An 18,483-nucleotide genomic window follows, 5' to 3' on the forward strand; every position below is an offset into this window, starting at 1 on the left:
TATATTTGAGAGCCGGTAAACCAAAAAATAATCATAATTTTATATTGAAATCATCATATTCCTTTTATTTGATTATGAATAGTTTTTACTTGTTTTTCTGCTCTTGACTAGTTTTTCTGCTCTTGTGTGCATATACATATATTTTATGTATGTTACATATTTCTTAAAAGAGCAGAAAAACTAGTCGCTTCGACAATATCTATCTCGGTTTAAGATCTACTGTGCAGAGAAATGTAATAATTATAGAAGGGCCCTTATGAATAAAAAATTGTTGTCAATATTACGAGGCACGCCTCTATAAATACGCTACAACGCACGGAATACAATCGGATCAATTTACTTATAAAAATGTATCCCATGTTGTTTATTGTGTTTTTGAATGCATTGTGAAATTTTTACCAACGCTATCCCATCTTGCGAGGAATATAAACAAACATAGAAGTTTTTATCGGACATACGTCGAGCACCAAGCATCAAATACGACTGATGCTAAAATTATTTAGGATTGTCTGTGGACAATCGTCACTTGACAACAATATGACGGCTAAAGCCACTTCTATTAATATAACATTTCTCTGCTACTGTGCTCATAGATGTTTACTATCAGTCTCTACCAAGCTTTAAAAAATATAAAAACGATCGGATAAGAACCCAAACTTCGTCAGACGACAAAATCGATTCTGAACTAAGAAGAGGTTAGTAAAAATGACCAACAAACATTAAAATAAAATTTATTTCATTAGTTTAACAGTTCAAAATCCATATATGTATGTACAAAATTGTTTACAATACAAAATGAATATATGTAAATATTTAAAATAAATGTTAAAATTCAACCTACAAAGATAGTAAAAAAATAAATAAAACATTTCTTATTAAAAGTTACTTATAACAGAGTATATGAATTTTCAGAATTATATAAATTTTAGACTTTTATTTATTGTTGATATTCAAAAAACAGTTATACAAAATATTTATAGGTTCTGGAGATATTTATAAACAAGTTTATCTCGATAAAATAAGTTAAAGCCCATGATTATTATTATTGATTTCATTAGACATGCTAATTTTCGCTTTGTTGAATTTTAAGTGTGATTTTTCATATGAAGGTTCAATTTCTTTCTTTCAACAAAACATTTTGAACAAATTTCGCATTTGAATAGTTTCTCTCCAGTGTGATATTTCATATGTGTTGCTAATTCGTAATTCCTTATAAAACTTTTTGAGCAGACGTTACATTTGAATGGTTTTTCTCCAGTGTGGCGATCCATGTGTTTTCTCAATTCACTATTCCTTGGAAAACATTTTGTACATATTCCACACTTGAAAGCTTTTTCTCCGGTGTGATTTTTCATGTGATTATTCAGATTACTTTTTTCGACGAAACTTCTAGAGCAGATCTCGCATTTGAAAGGTTTTTCTCCAGTGTGAATGTTCATATGCCTTGTCAATGTGCGACTCATTACAAAACACTTTGAGCAGATTTCACATTTAAAGGGTTTTTCCCCGTTGTGATTTTTAATGTGAAGATTTAAATTTTTCTTTTCGACGAAACTTTTCGAACATATATCACATTTGAATAGTTTCTCACCAGTATGATATTTCATATGACTATTTAAATTATCTTTCACAACAAAACTCTTCGGGCAGATTTCGCATTTGAAAGGTTTTTCTCCGGAGTGAAGATTCATGTGTCTTGATAAGGTATAATTAGTCACAAAACATTTTGAACAGACGTCACATTTAAAAGGCTTCTCCTTAGTGTGACTTAAGATATGAAGAGTTAAATTCTTTTTTTGAACATAACATTTTGAACACATCTCGCATTTATATGAACCATTCTTTCTTGGAAACGGTATTGAAGAATCAGTTTTATTTATAGTTGTTTCTATACATTTATTTGCAATATTTGTTTCTATACCCATCTGAAAAACATAGTTTAATATCCAATTAAAAAAATTGAAATATATAAAATACTAATGTTACTGGTAATTAGTACTACCAGTTCAAGGCACTTGAACTTTTGAAATCTTGCTTGAATTTTTTATAAATTAGATTTATTTTTGCATAAGTATAAGCTCAACTTTACCTGGGACCAAAAATGGACATTTGAACGAGTCTTTAAAACTCTATCATCATCTACAGCCATTCACCATCCACTGCTGGATGAAAGCCTCTCAAACACGCTTCTACTTGTCTTTGTCTTGCGCAACTCTCATCCATCTCATCCCACACATTTTCCTAATTTCATCTACCCATCATTCCTGCGATCTTCTTTTTACCCTTTTGCATTATGTCGAGTTCAATTCTAGCATTTCTTTTGTCCATTCTTCTACCCACGTGGCCCGCTCATTGCCATTACAATCTCTTCACTCTATCCACTAAATTCACTGCCCTTGTCATACTTCTCACCCACTTATTCTATGTCCGGTCTTTCCTCGTTGTGCCAAGCATACAACGTTTCATACTTCTTTGAGTACATTGGACTGTGTATAGCAACTTGGCGTTCAATGCCAAAGTTTCACATCCATGCGTCATCACTGGTAAAACAAATTGATCGAAGATCTATTTCTTCAGGCCAATGCTCTATAAGGAGCAATAATATACCATTAATATAGACAATCATTGTGATTAATATAAAAAATAGTGGAAGAAAAATCGAATATGAATAAACTCCCACTTCCGGTTGACGGATACCCACCAAATTTTATACATAACTTGGTATTAAGCTTAAAATTCTAGATATTAAATTTCAGTTCAATATACCAAAAGGTTTCTGAGAAAAACAAAAAAGCTCGATTCTCTAGAATAAAAGTACTACTTCCGGTTCAGGTAAAAATATTAAAAAAATATTAGGGTATAAATTTATAATTACTATTACATGTAAAAAAATTTCAGTCCGATTCAGTTAGCGGTTTGAGATATAATTGAATACAAAAACTTAAAAAAAAAGAGGACACCTATAACGGAAGGTACTATTTCCGGTCAATTTAAAAATTTGAAAAAAAATTACGTCGTCTCAATAAGAATTTTAGTACCCGATACTAAGTTTCAGTTCGATAGGACTAATGGTGTTCAAAAAATCCCCAAAATACCATGACACATAGACCCAAACACACACACAGAAACACAGACATTTTTTCTAGATCATGGAAATGTGATCAGTGATCGGTTTTGAGTTCAAATCAGTGATAATCTCGAATTAGAATTTTCGCATGATCACAAAATTTCATCTATTGTTACTACGTACATAGATAAAGTAAAAAATAATACCATTGAACATTTCCCAGTGTTTTCATTTTCTTTGTATAGTGATAGTTTATTGTTGTTTGTACTATTTTCTTCTGGATTGCAATTGGTGGATTGTCTTTCACTCTTTTCATATTTAGATAAATTACACGGTCGTGAATCAGGATCTATACACTCGACTTCTTCCACTTTAAGTTTTACTTGACGATCTATACACTCGTCAAGTAAAACTTCTTCCACTTTAATGTTTAGACACTTAGTCGATCTCCGTTTTGCCTTCTCAACACTTTCTCTAGATATCCTTTTGAAATCAGCGAACTTTCCTAAATGGGAATCACACGAGGTGCATATCGTCTGGAAGGGTCCAGAATCTTTATCCACCTGCGATGGAAATATTAATCAAAATAGATTTTCATTGAAAAGCAAGTAACTCAAGTAAATAGACGAGCCTAACTAGCCTGTATACGACAGCATTTCCAGATGAGTTCCTGGAGTTCTAGTGATTCTGATTTGTTATATATAAGTACAGAAGATTCCAAAGGAACAGAGTTTAGGCAAAGTCGACACTCCATAGTGCCGTAATTAAATCTAAATTTGATTTCATCTGCTTCGGGTTTTGACAGAACTTTGACAGTAGACGCATTGATACCACCGTACAATTTGTTGTTTGACAAGAAGAGAGTTTGACACTGACTTCAAAATGTACAAATGTAGTGAAAATTTTACACTGCATCCATTTTGTATTCCATCTATCAGCCCATGTAAATTTTACTATACTAATATTTTATGTTTCTTATGTACGTATTGTAATTTGGGAACATGGGAGAGAGTATCCACTATCTAAGTACATTCGTGGGTGAACAATAGAGACCTCGGATTAGTAAGTGCCCGTAGCAGATTTCACCTCTGAAATGTACTTTATATTATGGAGTGTAGGCGGGGTACGATGTGTTGACCGTATCCCGGCCTAACGAAACACTGTTGTGTGGTTCAAAGATGGGGTCACCAATGTAGGCGGGGTAGCGATGTGTTGACAGCGCTGTTGGATGATCAGAAGGTTGCGTAGATCACGTCGGATTAGTACCAATGTAGGCGGGTTACATGTGTGTTGACCGTATCCCGGCCTAACGAAACACTGTTGTGCTAGTTTTATAAAGTTTTATTGTTTGCCTATGGTTGTACAAAGGTATGGTATTTGTGGGCAAAAGTATGTCGTTCAGCGGTCTCTGGATATGGTAGAGTGTCGCTGGCTCAGCATTCAGCTATGTACGGAAGGTCTCTGGATACGGCAGTGTGTTGCTGGCTCGTCCGGCTGGTTGATCTTCCAAGTCCGCGTAGTGTAGTGGTGGCTGGTCAGGAGCTGTATGTCGACGCTTGCTGCTGTGGGTCGACTGGTCTGGTGCTGTGTGTCGACGCTTGCTGTTGTGGGTCGACTGGCGTTGTTTGGGTTGTACCTCCTTTTATATGGTTTCTGGAATGCTTGGTGGAAGTGGTTATTGACGCGTACGAGAGGAATTTTGTTTTCGTCGAGGCGTCGAATTTTCTGGAATGCTTGATGGAAGTGGTTATTGACGCGTACGAGAGGAATTTTGTTTTCGTCGAGGCGTCGAATTTTCTGGAATGCTTGATGGAAGTGGTTATTGACGCGTACGAGAGGAATTTTGTTTTCGTCGAGGCGTCGAATTTTCTGGAATGCTTGGCGCCTTTCCGCTCGATGTATTTTAATGGTGGCGGCGTGTTTCGACCGTTTTGGTTCCACTCGACTGGTAGGGGCGTTCCGCCTGAGTTTAATATAACGACTGCAGGTGCATATCGTCTGGGTTTCGGGAATGTAGTTTGTTGTTGCGGAATATTCTCGAATGTTTCGATGACGATGACGACGACGAGATTCCTACATGGCTCTCCGGTGAGTGTTAGCGATGTGTGTGATTTTGTGGGAATCTTGATGTGTTGGAGTCTATTGACTCGATGGCGTCGTTGTTTGTCCGGTTGTGCTGGAGAAAGTTGTCTCGACAGCGGGTCTTGTGTTGCATGCCGGTCCAAGTCTTGTTCTCTACCAGGTTGCTTATTTTGGGCGAGCTGCGTTGGTAGTGAAGGTTTGTGATGGCTTGGATGGTGCTGTTGTGCAGGCTGCTGTGTTCTGCGTGGAGTCATTCGCGTGACTGTTTTGCTGGTGGTGCTGAAGTTAGTTGTCTCGGCAGCGGGTCTTGCGTGAAGAACGTTGGTTGACGAAGTGCGTTGAGTGCTGGTCTTCGTTGGTTGTGCTGGAGTTAGTTGTCTCGACAGCGGATCTTGCGTGAAGAACGTTGGTTGACGAAGTGCGTTGAGTGCTGGTCTTCGTTGGTTGTGCTGGAGTTAGTTGTCTCGACAGCGGATCTTGCGTGAAGAACGTTGGTTGACGAAGTGCGTTGAGTGCTGGTCTTCGTTGGTTGTGCTGGAGTTAGTTGTCTCGGCAGCGGGTCTTGCGTGAAGAACGTTGGTTGACGAAGTGCGTTGAGTGCTGGTCTTCGTTGGTTGTGCTGGAGTTAGTTGTCTCGGCAGCGGGTCTTGCGTGAAGAACGTTGGTTGACGAAGTGCGTTGAGTGCTGGTCTTCGTTGGTTGTGCTGGAGTTAGTTGTCTCGGCAGCGGGTCTTGCGTTGCGTACCAGTCCGAGTTGTTCTTTTCTACCATGTTGCTTATTCTGTCTAGGCTACGTTGATAGTCAAGGTTGGTGGTCTGGACGGTGTTGTTGTGCAGGCGTTTTGCTGGTTGTGCTGGAGTTAGTTGTCTCGACAGCGGCTGTGTTGTGTTGGAGCTAGTTGGCTCAGTGGCGATTTGTTTCGCCGGTTGTGCTGGAGTGGGTTGACTCAACAGCGGGTTGTGTTGGTAGCTGGTCCATATGTACTTTCACACCATGTTACTGTTGCGGTCGTTACAATGGTAGTGAAGGTTTGTGTCGGTCTGGACGGTGCTGTTGTGCAGGCTGCGGCGTCCTGCATGGGCTCATCGAGGTGATGAATCATCGAAGGTGTGATGAGCGGTGCTGGCGGATCAACAGTAGTGGATCCATTTGGTTGTTGTCTCCGGGTTGCGTCTTGTTGTGGCGAAAGCTGCGGAGTTGTTTGACATGGTCACTAGTTGTGGGAACATGTAGCGGACTGCGTTTGAAGTCTGCGTTGAGGGTTGCGTTGTAGACTGCGTTGAAGGCTGCGGTTGCATGAAGTCTGCGGTTGCATGAAGTCTGCGGTTGCTATGTAGGCTGCTATGTAGGCTGCGATGTGGGCTGCTATGTAGGCTGCGCTGTGGGCTGCTATGTAGGCTGCGATGTGGGCTGCTATGTAGGCTGCGCTGTGGGCTGCTATGTAGGCTGCGGTGTGGGCTGCTATGTAGGCTGCGGTGTGGGCTGCTATGTAGGCTGCGATCTGGGCTGCAATGTGGACTGCGCTGTTGACTGCTGTCGTGGCGGCTGTTGGTTGTTGTGGAGGCTGCACTGTGGGCTGCCGTGTTGACTGCGGTGTTGACTGCTATGAAGGCTGCGATGTAGGCTGCTATGTAGGCTGCGCTGTGGGCTGCGATGTTGACTGCGCTGTTGACTGCTATGAAGGCTGCGTAGTTCAAAGATGGGGTCACCAATGTAGGCGGGGTACGATGTGTTGACCGTATCCCGGCCTAACGAAACACTGTTGTGTGGTTCAAAGATGGGGTCACCAATGTAGGCGGGGTAGCGATGTGTTGACAGCGCTGTTGGATGATCAGAAGGTTGCGTAGATCACGTCGGATTAGTACCAATGTAGGCGGGTTACATGTGTGTTGACCGTATCCCGGCCTAACGAAACACTGTTGTGCTAGTTTTATAAAGTTTTATTGTTTGCCTATGGTTGTACAAAGGTATGGTATTTGTGGGCAAAAGTATGTCGTTCAGCGGTCTCTGGATATGGTAGAGTGTCGCTGGCTCAGCATTCAGCTATGTACGGAAGGTCTCTGGATACGGCAGTGTGTTGCTGGCTCGTCCGGCTGGTTGATCTTCCAAGTCCGCGTAGTGTAGTGGTGGCTGGTCAGGAGCTGTATGTCGACGCTTGCTGCTGTGGGTCGACTGGTCTGGTGCTGTGTGTCGACGCTTGCTGTTGTGGGTCGACTGGCGTTGTTTGGGTTGTACCTCCTTTTATATGGTTTCTGGAATGCTTGGTGGAAGTGGTTATTGACGCGTACGAGAGGAATTTTGTTTTCGTCGAGGCGTCGAATTTTCTGGAATGCTTGATGGAAGTGGTTATTGACGCGTACGAGAGGAATTTTGTTTTCGTCGAGGCGTCGAATTTTCTGGAATGCTTGATGGAAGTGGTTATTGACGCGTACGAGAGGAATTTTGTTTTCGTCGAGGCGTCGAATTTTCTGGAATGCTTGGCGCCTTTCCGCTCGATGTATTTTAATGGTGGCGGCGTGTTTCGACCGTTTTGGTTCCACTCGACTGGTAGGGGCGTTCCGCCTGAGTTTAATATAACGACTGCAGGTGCATATCGTCTGGGTTTCGGGAATGTAGTTTGTTGTTGCGGAATATTCTCGAATGTTTCGATGACGATGACGACGACGAGATTCCTACAGGAGGATGAACGAATGAGACGACTGGCATGTTAATGCACGTGTTTATTATATGACAGCTGAAGACAGAGTGAGTAGCGGCTCTCCGAACCCAGCCAGGTTGGTCCCCACTCGCAGGAAGGCAACCAAACTCGACCATGTCGTATAAGCGAGCCGCCACAATATTATATTCTTTGATCATCGATTTAATTTAACTGAAGAACCAAGGATTTTCATTTGCAAAGTGCCAATTGGGATAAGTATTGTAATGTGGGAACATTAAAGGGAGTATCCACTGTCTAAGCGCGTTCGTGGGTGAACAATAGAGACCCCGGATTAGGCTAACGGGACTCCGGATAAGGCTAATTAGTGCCCGAACAAAGGATACGCTGGAGTTCTCACTGACCTGGGCGAGTGCATGCATAAACAAAAGACTCGCCACGGTAGATATTTACATAAGTTCCTAGGTAATAGACACATTAATGGTTCGGGGAAGCTGTGATGGGCAACTTGTCCTTTATAAGGAGTTACATACGGTAGGTCAGATTATTCTGGAGTGAGCGGTGGTTATGTGTGGACCTTCCGAATTGTTGAATTAATGCTGTGAAGCGACTTTGGTCTTTCATTTGGATCCTGAACCCACCCCTACACAACAGTATTAATCTTAGTTGCATTGATCGGTTAAGGAACTCAATGGGACTTTGGTGTGCATATAAATGATTCGTCAGGGTTATTTATAAATTGTTTATTAGAGCTGGCGAGTCTCAAATTTTTTTTTTTTTTGCTTTGGCAATTTTTGAAAATAGGGGCATCACTACAATTGTTGGCCAAGCGATGGTCAATGGTTCGACACCTACTCAAATAAGAACCAACCAAATTCATAATTTAGCAACATTAACCATAATGGTAAATGGGTTACATCCCAAATTTGAATCACTACCAGGATAACCGCCGCTACGAAAATCACTAGCGTGGGTCTCCTGTCGCACGAAAATTCGTTGTACAGGAAAATTTCCGTACAGAAAACTGCCCAAACATTGCTCAGCAAATGCTATTTTATACGAGATTTGGACAGTTTTGACCCATACTTCTGATATAGCCCCAGACATTTAAAAGCCCAAGACTTTCGTAATCCATATCAAAATAAATCCGAATTGCCAATTCGGACTTGACTACATTTAAGCGCATTCTATTTCTGTCTATCTATTTCAAATGGATTGCATTATAGAACAAATGCGTTCAACAAATGCATTGCTGATTGGGATGGACAAAGCTTTTGATACTATTTTTTTAATTTCAGTTACGTTTTCGACTGCTTTAAAAATTGTCATCCAGATCCGCTCCGTGCTTGGACAGTTATAATCATTACGCATATTATGAATATGTTGTTCGATTATATTACTTTCGTCATATAATTGATCTTCCTTCATTTATATTTTCAAAACAGAGGCAGTTTTCAGAACTTCGTCGTATTTCATATAATTTTTCTTAATATTTAATGCAGCTAAATATTTATAACAACTATTTTCAAAATCATAATATTTGTGTATGCAACTATTGGCACCTTCATATACTTCTCTAGCTTGTACTGTAAATTTTGTCTGATCTGCTTGACTGAGATGCTTCAATAATTCCCGAATTTTGCTCCCAAAGAAATTATCCTCAAGCTGAAATTATAACTTTACTTTGCATCGAAACATAATATCGTGTAAAGGTCTGTTCATACCTATTCAGCACGACCCGAATTCTGCAAGTACGGACAGTATTCTTTAGTACATTCTATATGGACGCGCATGAATGCGTAAATGCGCATGCGCGAATGGAGTATGAATACGTCCATATAATGTACCTAAGAATACCATCCGCACTTGCAGGACACCTGCAGGATACGGGTCGTGCTGGATAGGTATGAACAGACCTTAATTCGGTTGCAATATTAATTAAAATTAATATTGTTTCACACATGAAATTAAGAAAATGTGATAGGAAGTACAAGTATAATTCAGATTGGTGTGGTCATGTCATTCTCCATTTCATTTTCCTGTGACTTAATTATTTTCCAGATAAAAGGATCACACTCATCTTCTCCTTGATTTAGAAAATACTGCTTTATGGCAAGCCAAGATGACAGGATTTGACCACAGACCCGGAGATTTTGTCTGTAAACCCTGAGCCCCGGAGATCGACCGCCAAATCCGGAGTTTCCGGGTCAAAATTACTGTGTTGGCAACCCTAGAAGAACATCGAGGGTAGTTAGTAATGATTTATTAAAAAAATACAGCAGAAAAAAATCCATAAATAATTAATTTAATATTATTCTCTATAGTCTTTTTATTTTTTCGACATATCAGACAAATACTCATTTATAATAACTTTTTTTTTAAATACGTAATATGTATAAATACATATGATTATTGTTGTTATTTTCGATTTCATCAATTGTAAATTGTCAAATTTTTGTTTGCATTGAATATGTAGATGTTTATAATAGCTTCAAGTTTCCTTTATATTATTGAGATGATTATTTTTTCGTCATTTTCATATGGGTTGTTCAACTCTTCAATTTATTGCAGATTTTACTATTTATTGGTTTATCTTAGTATGACGCAACATATGTATACTTAAATTCTTCTTTTCAACAAAACTTTTAGAACAGATTTCGCATTTGAACAGTTTTTCCCCTGTATGATATTTTAAATGGGTTTTTAATTTACTGTTTTTGACGAAACATTTGGAACAAATGTCACATTTGAAAGGTTTTTCTTCGGTGTGATATTTCATATGCGCCGTTAAATAACAATTCTTTTCAAAGCCTTTCGAGCAAATTTCGCATTTGAAAAGTTTTTCACCGGTGTGGTATTTCATATGCATTGCTAATTCACAATCCCTCACAAAACACTTTGTGCAGATATCACACTTGAAACGTTTATCCTCAATGTGAATTTTCATGTGAACATTAAATCTCTTTTTCTCGACGAAACACTTCGAGCAGACGTCGCATTTGAAGAGTTTCTCCCCAGTGTGATATTTCATATGCGTTATTAATTCGTAATTCTTGACGAAACATTTCGAGCAGATGTCGCATTTGTACGGTTTTTCCCCGGTGTGCCGATTCATGTGTTTCTTCAAATAGTTGTTTTTTGCAAAATATTTTGCACAGACATTGCATTTGAAAGGTTTATCTCCAGTGTGACTCTTCACGTGACTGTTAAAATTGCCCTTTTCAAGAAAACTTTTCGAACAAATGCCACATTTGAAAGGTTTTAAGTCGGCATGAACGTTCGAGTGCCTCGTCAATGTTTGTTGCGTTAAAAAACACTTTGAGCAAACTTCACACTTGAAAGGTTTTTCTTCATCATTGCGAGAACTGTAAGTCAGTGAAACATCATTGATGCATTCCACTTCCCAAACTAAATCGTCTAGTAAGACTTCCTCCACTTTAATGTCTAAACATTGGGTCGATTTCTGTTTCGACTCTTCGGCATTTTGTCTGCAAATCTTTTTAAAATCTGCTAATAACCTCAAGTTGGATTCACACAACGAGCATATTGTCTGAGAGAGTCCGTCATTTTCTCCCACCTGTAATGGAAATATCGATTGAATTATTTCGTGGGAATATAATTGAAGGCATCAACTTAGACAAGAGCAACTGGCCTGTAGGTGACAGCAGTTCCAGATGCGTTCCTGTAATTCTAGGGGTTGTGATTTTTCATATATATAGATGGAAGTTTCAGTCAACATAGAATTCAGACAAAGACGACACTCCATTGAATTATCGTTCAAATTTTCTAGTTCTAGTCTTTGACAGAACTTTGACAGGAACATGCATTGACGCCAACTGTACAATTTCATTAAACTTCATAATCATTATCGGAAGTTGAATATAAAAGCTGGCTTCAAACATAAATCATAAACAAGGCCGTTATCAAAGACAGAACTTACAAGAAATTAAAATGAAAAATATTTATTACTCATAATATTTCAACTTGGAAAGTTAACCGAACTACATATATACATATTGTTGCGTAGGGGTGGGTGGAGGATCCAAGTAAATAGCCAAAGTCGTGTCACAGCATTTATTGATAATAAAACATTCTGAACATTTGAAAGGTTTTTCTCCAGTGTGGTATCTCATATGTATCGTCAAATCACTATTTTGAACAAATGTCACATTTGAAAGGTTTTTCGCCAGTGTGAAAACTTATATGTCGGTTTGAGCTCCCCTTTTCAACGAAACTCTTTGAACAAATATCACATTTGAAACATTTTTCATCCGTGCGATATTTCATGTGTGTCGTTAATTGAAAATTTGTTACAAAAGATTTTGAACACTGTACGCCAGGGGTTCTCAATCAAGACGCCACCTGATGTCGTGAAGTTTGTGGTAAGCTTGGTCTGAACAAACACATTTCACACGAGAAATGTTTTTCTCCAACGTGTCGTCTCTTATAAATGTCTATACTACCCTTGTCGGAGAAACACTTGGAGCAGATCTCACATTTGAAAGGCTTTTCCCCAGTGTGATGTATCATGTGACCCGTCAAGTTTGATTTTTCAACAAAGCCTTTTGAACAGATTTCACATTCGAAAGGTTTCTCGTTGAAGCTTTGACAACAAATTAAAGAATGACATTTACGGATACCAACTGTCAAACAGAACCGAGGCTGTCGCAATGGATAGATTATTTGTCTTTATATAGTGAGCGAATTAAAACATTCACCGCGGATCCTACTTTAGCTATATACATAATAGTGATATCTGTAAATTGATAGCATTTAAGTGTGTTTTAAACCTGTTATTTGGTAAACGGATTATTGCGCAAATTGCGATCGTGCGCACGACAATCGTTGCCACAAAAATCGCGAATACGGAATATCTGGCACTCGAGTTCTCGTTAGTACAATATTTCGCGTGCATAGCTTTCGATTGACGGAGTTTTGGGTGCCAGATGTTCCGTGATCGGTTTTTGCGGAATAAACCACCGAACCCTATTATTTACGCATACATTATTAGTAGACTGCGGATAGTGCTTTTTCCAGGAATCGGGGCGGTTTAGCTCTATTTACAAAGCTAGAGTCCAAAAAAAAAACGTTCGGCGAACCTTTAACAATGCATTTACAACAATTGAACAATACGCGGAACCCTCTGGGTCCGTAAATATAAAAGACCAATAGAAAAATGAAATAAAATTTTCAATAAATGGTGCTAAATGCTCAGAAACTGGGCTGGAGAAAACATTTGGTAGCAAACAGTGTGTATATATATATATATATTTATTTTTTTATTTTTTATTTTTTATGACAACACATACCAGGAAGGCATTACAGGCAACCCCAATGCGCCTTCCTGGCCAATTACAAATATTGCAGCATTTTTCATTATATAACTAACTGAATTACGAGACACTGAAAAACTCGCAAATCAATGAGACATCTATCAAATCGTACACAAACTTATTTATTGCACATTAATCAAACATAAATTATTGGTGACATATTGTATACATAGGAAGGATTTTGGCCAATTTTTACCGGGAACCGTTTCAACAATGAAATCAGAGAAAATTGCCAAACTCTGATAGGAAACGGAGTCAACGTGCCAACGAGCCAAACTCTGATCAACCTGGAGTCAACGTGAATTCAGGTCTAACCAGCAGCATACTCTGAAAAATTCATTTTCACTCGAGGCCCGGCCCTGGGTTCGAACCCGGCACCTCACGACGCTAAGCAGAAGCTTAACAACCGAGCTATGCTACTGGCTACATGTATTATTAATTCACAATTCCAAATGAATCGTTGGTGGGATTCATACAGGTTTGCAATCAATAACTAAGTATTTTACAATCGAGTATTTTTTATATTCAAAAGTAATACAATTTTTAAAGTCATATTTATACATACTAATCCTATATATATATATATATATATATATATATATATATATATATATATATATATATATATATATATATATATATATATATATATATATATATATATATACATATATATCACCAATGCTTTTTAAAACGTTCTCCAAAGTGACTTTTTCTACTCGGTGCTCAGTTAGTTGAACGCTGAAGCAAATCTGCTTCTGAATATACAACGACAAGGTTGTCCCAGGAGGTAAAAAACGTTTCTCTGAAACTTAAGTATATGACGAATTTGTGTCTGATGAAAGGATAATTTGGCAATTGTTTTGGCGCGTGCTGTTCAGTTCTCGTTTTTGCTTTAACAAGAGAAATATTTCTGATTGACAATCGAGCGCATCGACTATTGGAAGTTGCCTGAGTTGGCAGGCTAAATTTTTTCCAAAGTGGGCGAACTCGTCTTCTATTTTTTTGTCTGTCACCACTTTTTCTTTCAATTCTTTCAGTGTGTTTATAGTTTCTTCTATGTATCGGGGTACTGCGGTTATTTTAGATCTTTTTCTCTTGATAGTACATTGCGGCGAAGGCATCGAGGTGTTGTCATATGGGGGTATATCTGGAGAAGGTGGCGGTAAATAAGGAGGAGTTGGTGGTAAATCAAAATAGGGCGTTGTTTCGCTACTTGAAGTGTCATCATTCGCTCCTTCCTCTTCGGTGAGCGACGGCTGTAAAAAAATTAATAATATGATTATAACACATTTTTTTATTATGGTTTTAGATTCCAAAAACGACTGAGGCATAGCCTCAATTGAAAAAGTATTTAATGAGCCCTGGAATTTTCCTGGATGTTGCAGACCGATAGACGGGAAGCAAATTAACTGTAAATGACAGTTCAATATTTAACAATTCAATCCTAGCAACAGCTTTTCCATTAATAAATTACCTAATGAAACTGAGGTTATTTCACCATTTCGATCAAATTTGACAATTCAAGAAAAATTTTTAGCTACATCCTATTCCGTGCCGAAAAATAGTTATAGATATACATATGTATTTATATACCAGGAAGGCTTGACAGCACAGGCGGATCCAAGGGGGGTGCCATGGCCCCCCTTGGGACGAATTTAATTTCATATATATTGTAATTGTAAATTTTTCATATTTCCTGAATGGGGTTTTACACCATAATATTTTCTTTAAAAAAATTACTACAATGTAAGTATCATATCTCCTATTATTTATATCGTAATGTTAAATCACATAGGTTTAAATTTTTTTAATGTTTAATTTCAAAATGGCACCCTCCTTGACCACTTTCTGGATCCGCCTACGCTTGACAGGATGGGTTCGGTGATTACTAGTCAAATATGAACTGGTCACAGGACAACCGGTCGCTCTAGATCGGTCACACGTGATCACCCGTCACACTAAAACTGGTCACACCCTAAAACTGGTCACACCCGAAAATTATAAAATAAAATTATAAAATTAAAAAAAAAAACACTAAGTAATATGAATATGAACAAATTACCACTGAACAATTTCCTGCAGTATTTTCTTGTCCTTTGCGAGATGAAAATTTGTCGATGTTTATACTTTTCTCCCCTCGATTTGAATTACCAGATTGTTTTTGATAATCATCATTCGGGAATTTCTTTAAATGTGAATCAGTATCGAAACGCTCGTCTTCCCATACTAAATTGTCAAGTAAGATTTCTTCTACTTTTATATCCAAACATTTGGGCATTTTCTTTCTGGCCTTTACGTCATTCTGCCTACAGATATTTTTAAAATCCATTAAGGATTCTACCTTGGAGTTGCACAACGAGCATATTGAATCGGGAAGTGTATCGTGTTTTGTCAACTGCAGGGGAAATATTGGTTAAAATAATGAAACATAATGTAAACTAAAATAGAGGCCTTTAATAAAAGCAACTGTAACCTGTAACCGACAGCAGCTCCAGATGCGTTCCTGCAATTCCAAAGAAACTGGATTTTCATAGATAAGAACAGACGATTCAGTAGGAACTAAACTCATGCAGAGCCGACACTCCATTGCCTAAATCAGAATGTTTAGCTTTAGACAGCATTTGACAGCAGCAGAAATGACAGGCACGGGTGCCAATCGTCATTTAATAAATAATGCTCATGCAGGCCCACGCCTACCATGGTAATTGGATTAGGATGTGGCTATTTGTACAGGTAATTGGACTATTCGTCACATTGGGGTGGTCACAAAGACAATTTTTGCCATAAAAATCGCGAATACACAATATTTGGCAATCAAGTTCTCGTTACTATGATAGTTATCGTTAGTAAAATAGACTTTTCGGCTGCCAGATGTTCCGTTATAGAGATTTTAGTGACTTTGTGACGAGCAATTTGTGACCAGTAATCACCGAACCATTTGTACATACAGTATCGACGAATTATTGACTATTTGTACATACAGTATCGACGAATTATTGGCTATTTGTAGATACAGTACATAAGAAGATTATAAGAATTAGGATTTAAGATTAATATATTATAGGATAGCATCTGCCTTCATGTTTAAAAAGTATTACATACATGAGCAGTTATATTTGAAAGTGGCAGATGTCCAATTTTCAGTTCCAAAAACACTATTTCAGTTTGATGTAATTCACAAATTGCTATCACTACTTTCAATTCGATATGTCGAGAATCTGGGCAAAGCAGAATAAACTTATTACAGGCCACTATTTTTAACTATTGTAAAACTGTGACAAACGTATTTACGCGGGAATACAACTCTCTCACTGGGAGAGTTACTGTCGTACAGGGATACGTTTGTTCGTCCTTTCAGGTGCGTTCGTTCCGTGGTGGGGGTCAAAGGGAACAGAAATGGCTAACTTGGGATGTCTTATAGTAGTCGTGAAGTTCCTGATTATAATCTTCGTCTCGTCTATTTCTCGCCAGCTTCACAGCAGCTGCCGCGCAGCTGTTGTGAAGCTGGCTCTCGGGTCACCTGGTCGGTCTTCCAGCGGCTGATGCTTCTTAGGAAGCTGCGTGGAGATACAGGTGACGAACTGTTGGAACTCAGGGAAGGGAGTGATGATACACTCAACCGTCCCGCAGTTCTTCAACAATATGGCGGATCTCTGGGCCCGTTCGCGATGGGAACGTGCTCGGGAGGGACGATGTTGGGGACGTCTGTCCCCGTTGAAGATCGGAGTGCGAGAGACTCGCTCTCGGTGCGGTCGAAGGGACCATCGCCTTTTGGCGGCTGGGTGTCACGAGTACCACCCTAACTATTAATACCGCTACCAACTGACGGGACACTCAGAAGGACGTCGCGTTACAAGATTAATATATTTTAGAAACAATCATCTTGGTAAGCTTTTTCTAAAAATTCTATGGGGTGAATGTCATCTTCCTGAAGTTCTGTGTAATCTTAAACTTAGGGTACCTGAGAAACTGAGAGAATCTCGCTCCAGAACTTTATTCCTGCCTATTCGGGCCAGAACTAATGTGCTTGATGACTCACCCCTTTCAAGAGCCATTCGACTATTTAATCCACTTTCTGGGAGCCTTGATGTTTTTACTGCATCATACAGTTCTGTCAGGCAGCATATTTTAAATGACTTCTAGCTACATACATACATATTTACACATGTTGTTTTCATTTTGTAATTTTATTATTTAGCATAATGTGTATGTATGTTGGTTTTATCTTTATTTATATATGTATGCTATTTTTTATTTTTATATATATGAGTAATTTATCTTTATTTGTGTTTGTGTATATATATATATATATATATATATATATATATATATATATATATATATATATATATACATACATATATATATATATATATATATATATATATATATATATATATATATATATATATATATATATATATATATATATATATATATACGTATGTATATGTGAATATATATATATATATATGTAGGTGTGTATGTATGTATATGTATATGTGTATTTTTATATTTATGTATGTATGTATGTGTATTTGTGTATACGTGTAAGTATTTGTGTATATATGGATGGTGTACATATATGTTTATATAATTGTCTTTGGCCAGGAAGGCGCATTGGATTTACCTGTTAGGCCTTCTTGGAGTAAATTAAATAAAAAAAAAAAAAAAAAGTAAATAAAATTTTGGACGAGCGCTTTGTGACCAATAACACTGAGCAACAAAAAAAAATACGAGAGCGGAGACTAACCAATCTTTACTAAGTTTGACCCACTGAATTCGAATATGATATTGATTTTTGTTGGTGGGTGATCGTTTACGAGATATGAGCGTTTAAAAAAATCCGCGATTTTTACAGTTTTTTGGCTTTTGCGGTCTTTAACTCAAATAACTTAAACTAATATTTTGGGTGCAAGCGAGAAGGCATGTAATCCACCTCACAGAGGTCGGACTACTACTACTAAAATACGACTACTAAAAAATTGCCAAATAAATTACAATACTCACTTTGAGCGTAACAATCCTAAATTTTGAGTTAAAGACCGCAAAAGCCAAAAAACTAAAAATCGCGGATTTTTTTAAACGCTCATATCTCGTAAACGATCACCCACCAACAAAAATCAATATCATATTCGAATTCAGTTGGTCAAACTTAGTAATGATTGGTTAGTCTCCGTTCTGGTAACTCAAAAACGTGATTTTTTGTTGCTCAGTGTAATCACCGAACCGATGTGAGATAAGGTCGGCTAAATTTTTACGCCTTTATTTATATTAGCACTGAATGCCATATTAAATTTTTCATTGTCCTTTAAAGGTTTCTGATTTTCACTATAGCTAC

General features: G+C 38.0%; 3 protein-coding genes across 3 annotated transcripts in view; all 3 read right to left on the bottom strand.

Moving 5' to 3' along the window:
* The window catches only part of mip40 (Myb-interacting protein 40), a 237,704-nt gene that overhangs the window by 6,929 nt on the left and 212,292 nt on the right, over positions 1 to 18,483 (bottom strand). The window lies entirely within an intron of this gene.
* Positions 722 to 3,899, bottom strand: LOC143919984 (uncharacterized). Its single transcript, XM_077442634.1, has 4 exons — positions 3,708 to 3,899; positions 3,490 to 3,630; positions 3,274 to 3,449; positions 722 to 1,925 (listed from the first exon to the last, which is right to left on the bottom strand). The coding sequence occupies exons 3-4, from the start codon at positions 3,274 to 3,276 to the stop codon at positions 1,086 to 1,088; spliced, it is 843 nt and encodes a 280-aa protein (XP_077298760.1). The 5' UTR covers positions 3,277 to 3,449; positions 3,490 to 3,630; positions 3,708 to 3,899; the 3' UTR covers positions 722 to 1,085.
* LOC143919801 (uncharacterized) lies at positions 13,808 to 15,821 on the bottom strand. Its single transcript, XM_077442334.1, has 3 exons — positions 15,616 to 15,821; positions 15,205 to 15,537; positions 13,808 to 14,398 (listed from the first exon to the last, which is right to left on the bottom strand). The coding sequence occupies exons 1-3, from the start codon at positions 15,727 to 15,729 to the stop codon at positions 13,952 to 13,954; spliced, it is 894 nt and encodes a 297-aa protein (XP_077298460.1). The 5' UTR covers positions 15,730 to 15,821; the 3' UTR covers positions 13,808 to 13,951.

Source organism: Arctopsyche grandis, chromosome 12 (genome assembly GCF_051622035.1).
Source record: "Arctopsyche grandis isolate Sample6627 chromosome 12, ASM5162203v2, whole genome shotgun sequence".
Taxonomy (NCBI): domain Eukaryota; kingdom Metazoa; phylum Arthropoda; class Insecta; order Trichoptera; family Hydropsychidae; genus Arctopsyche; species Arctopsyche grandis.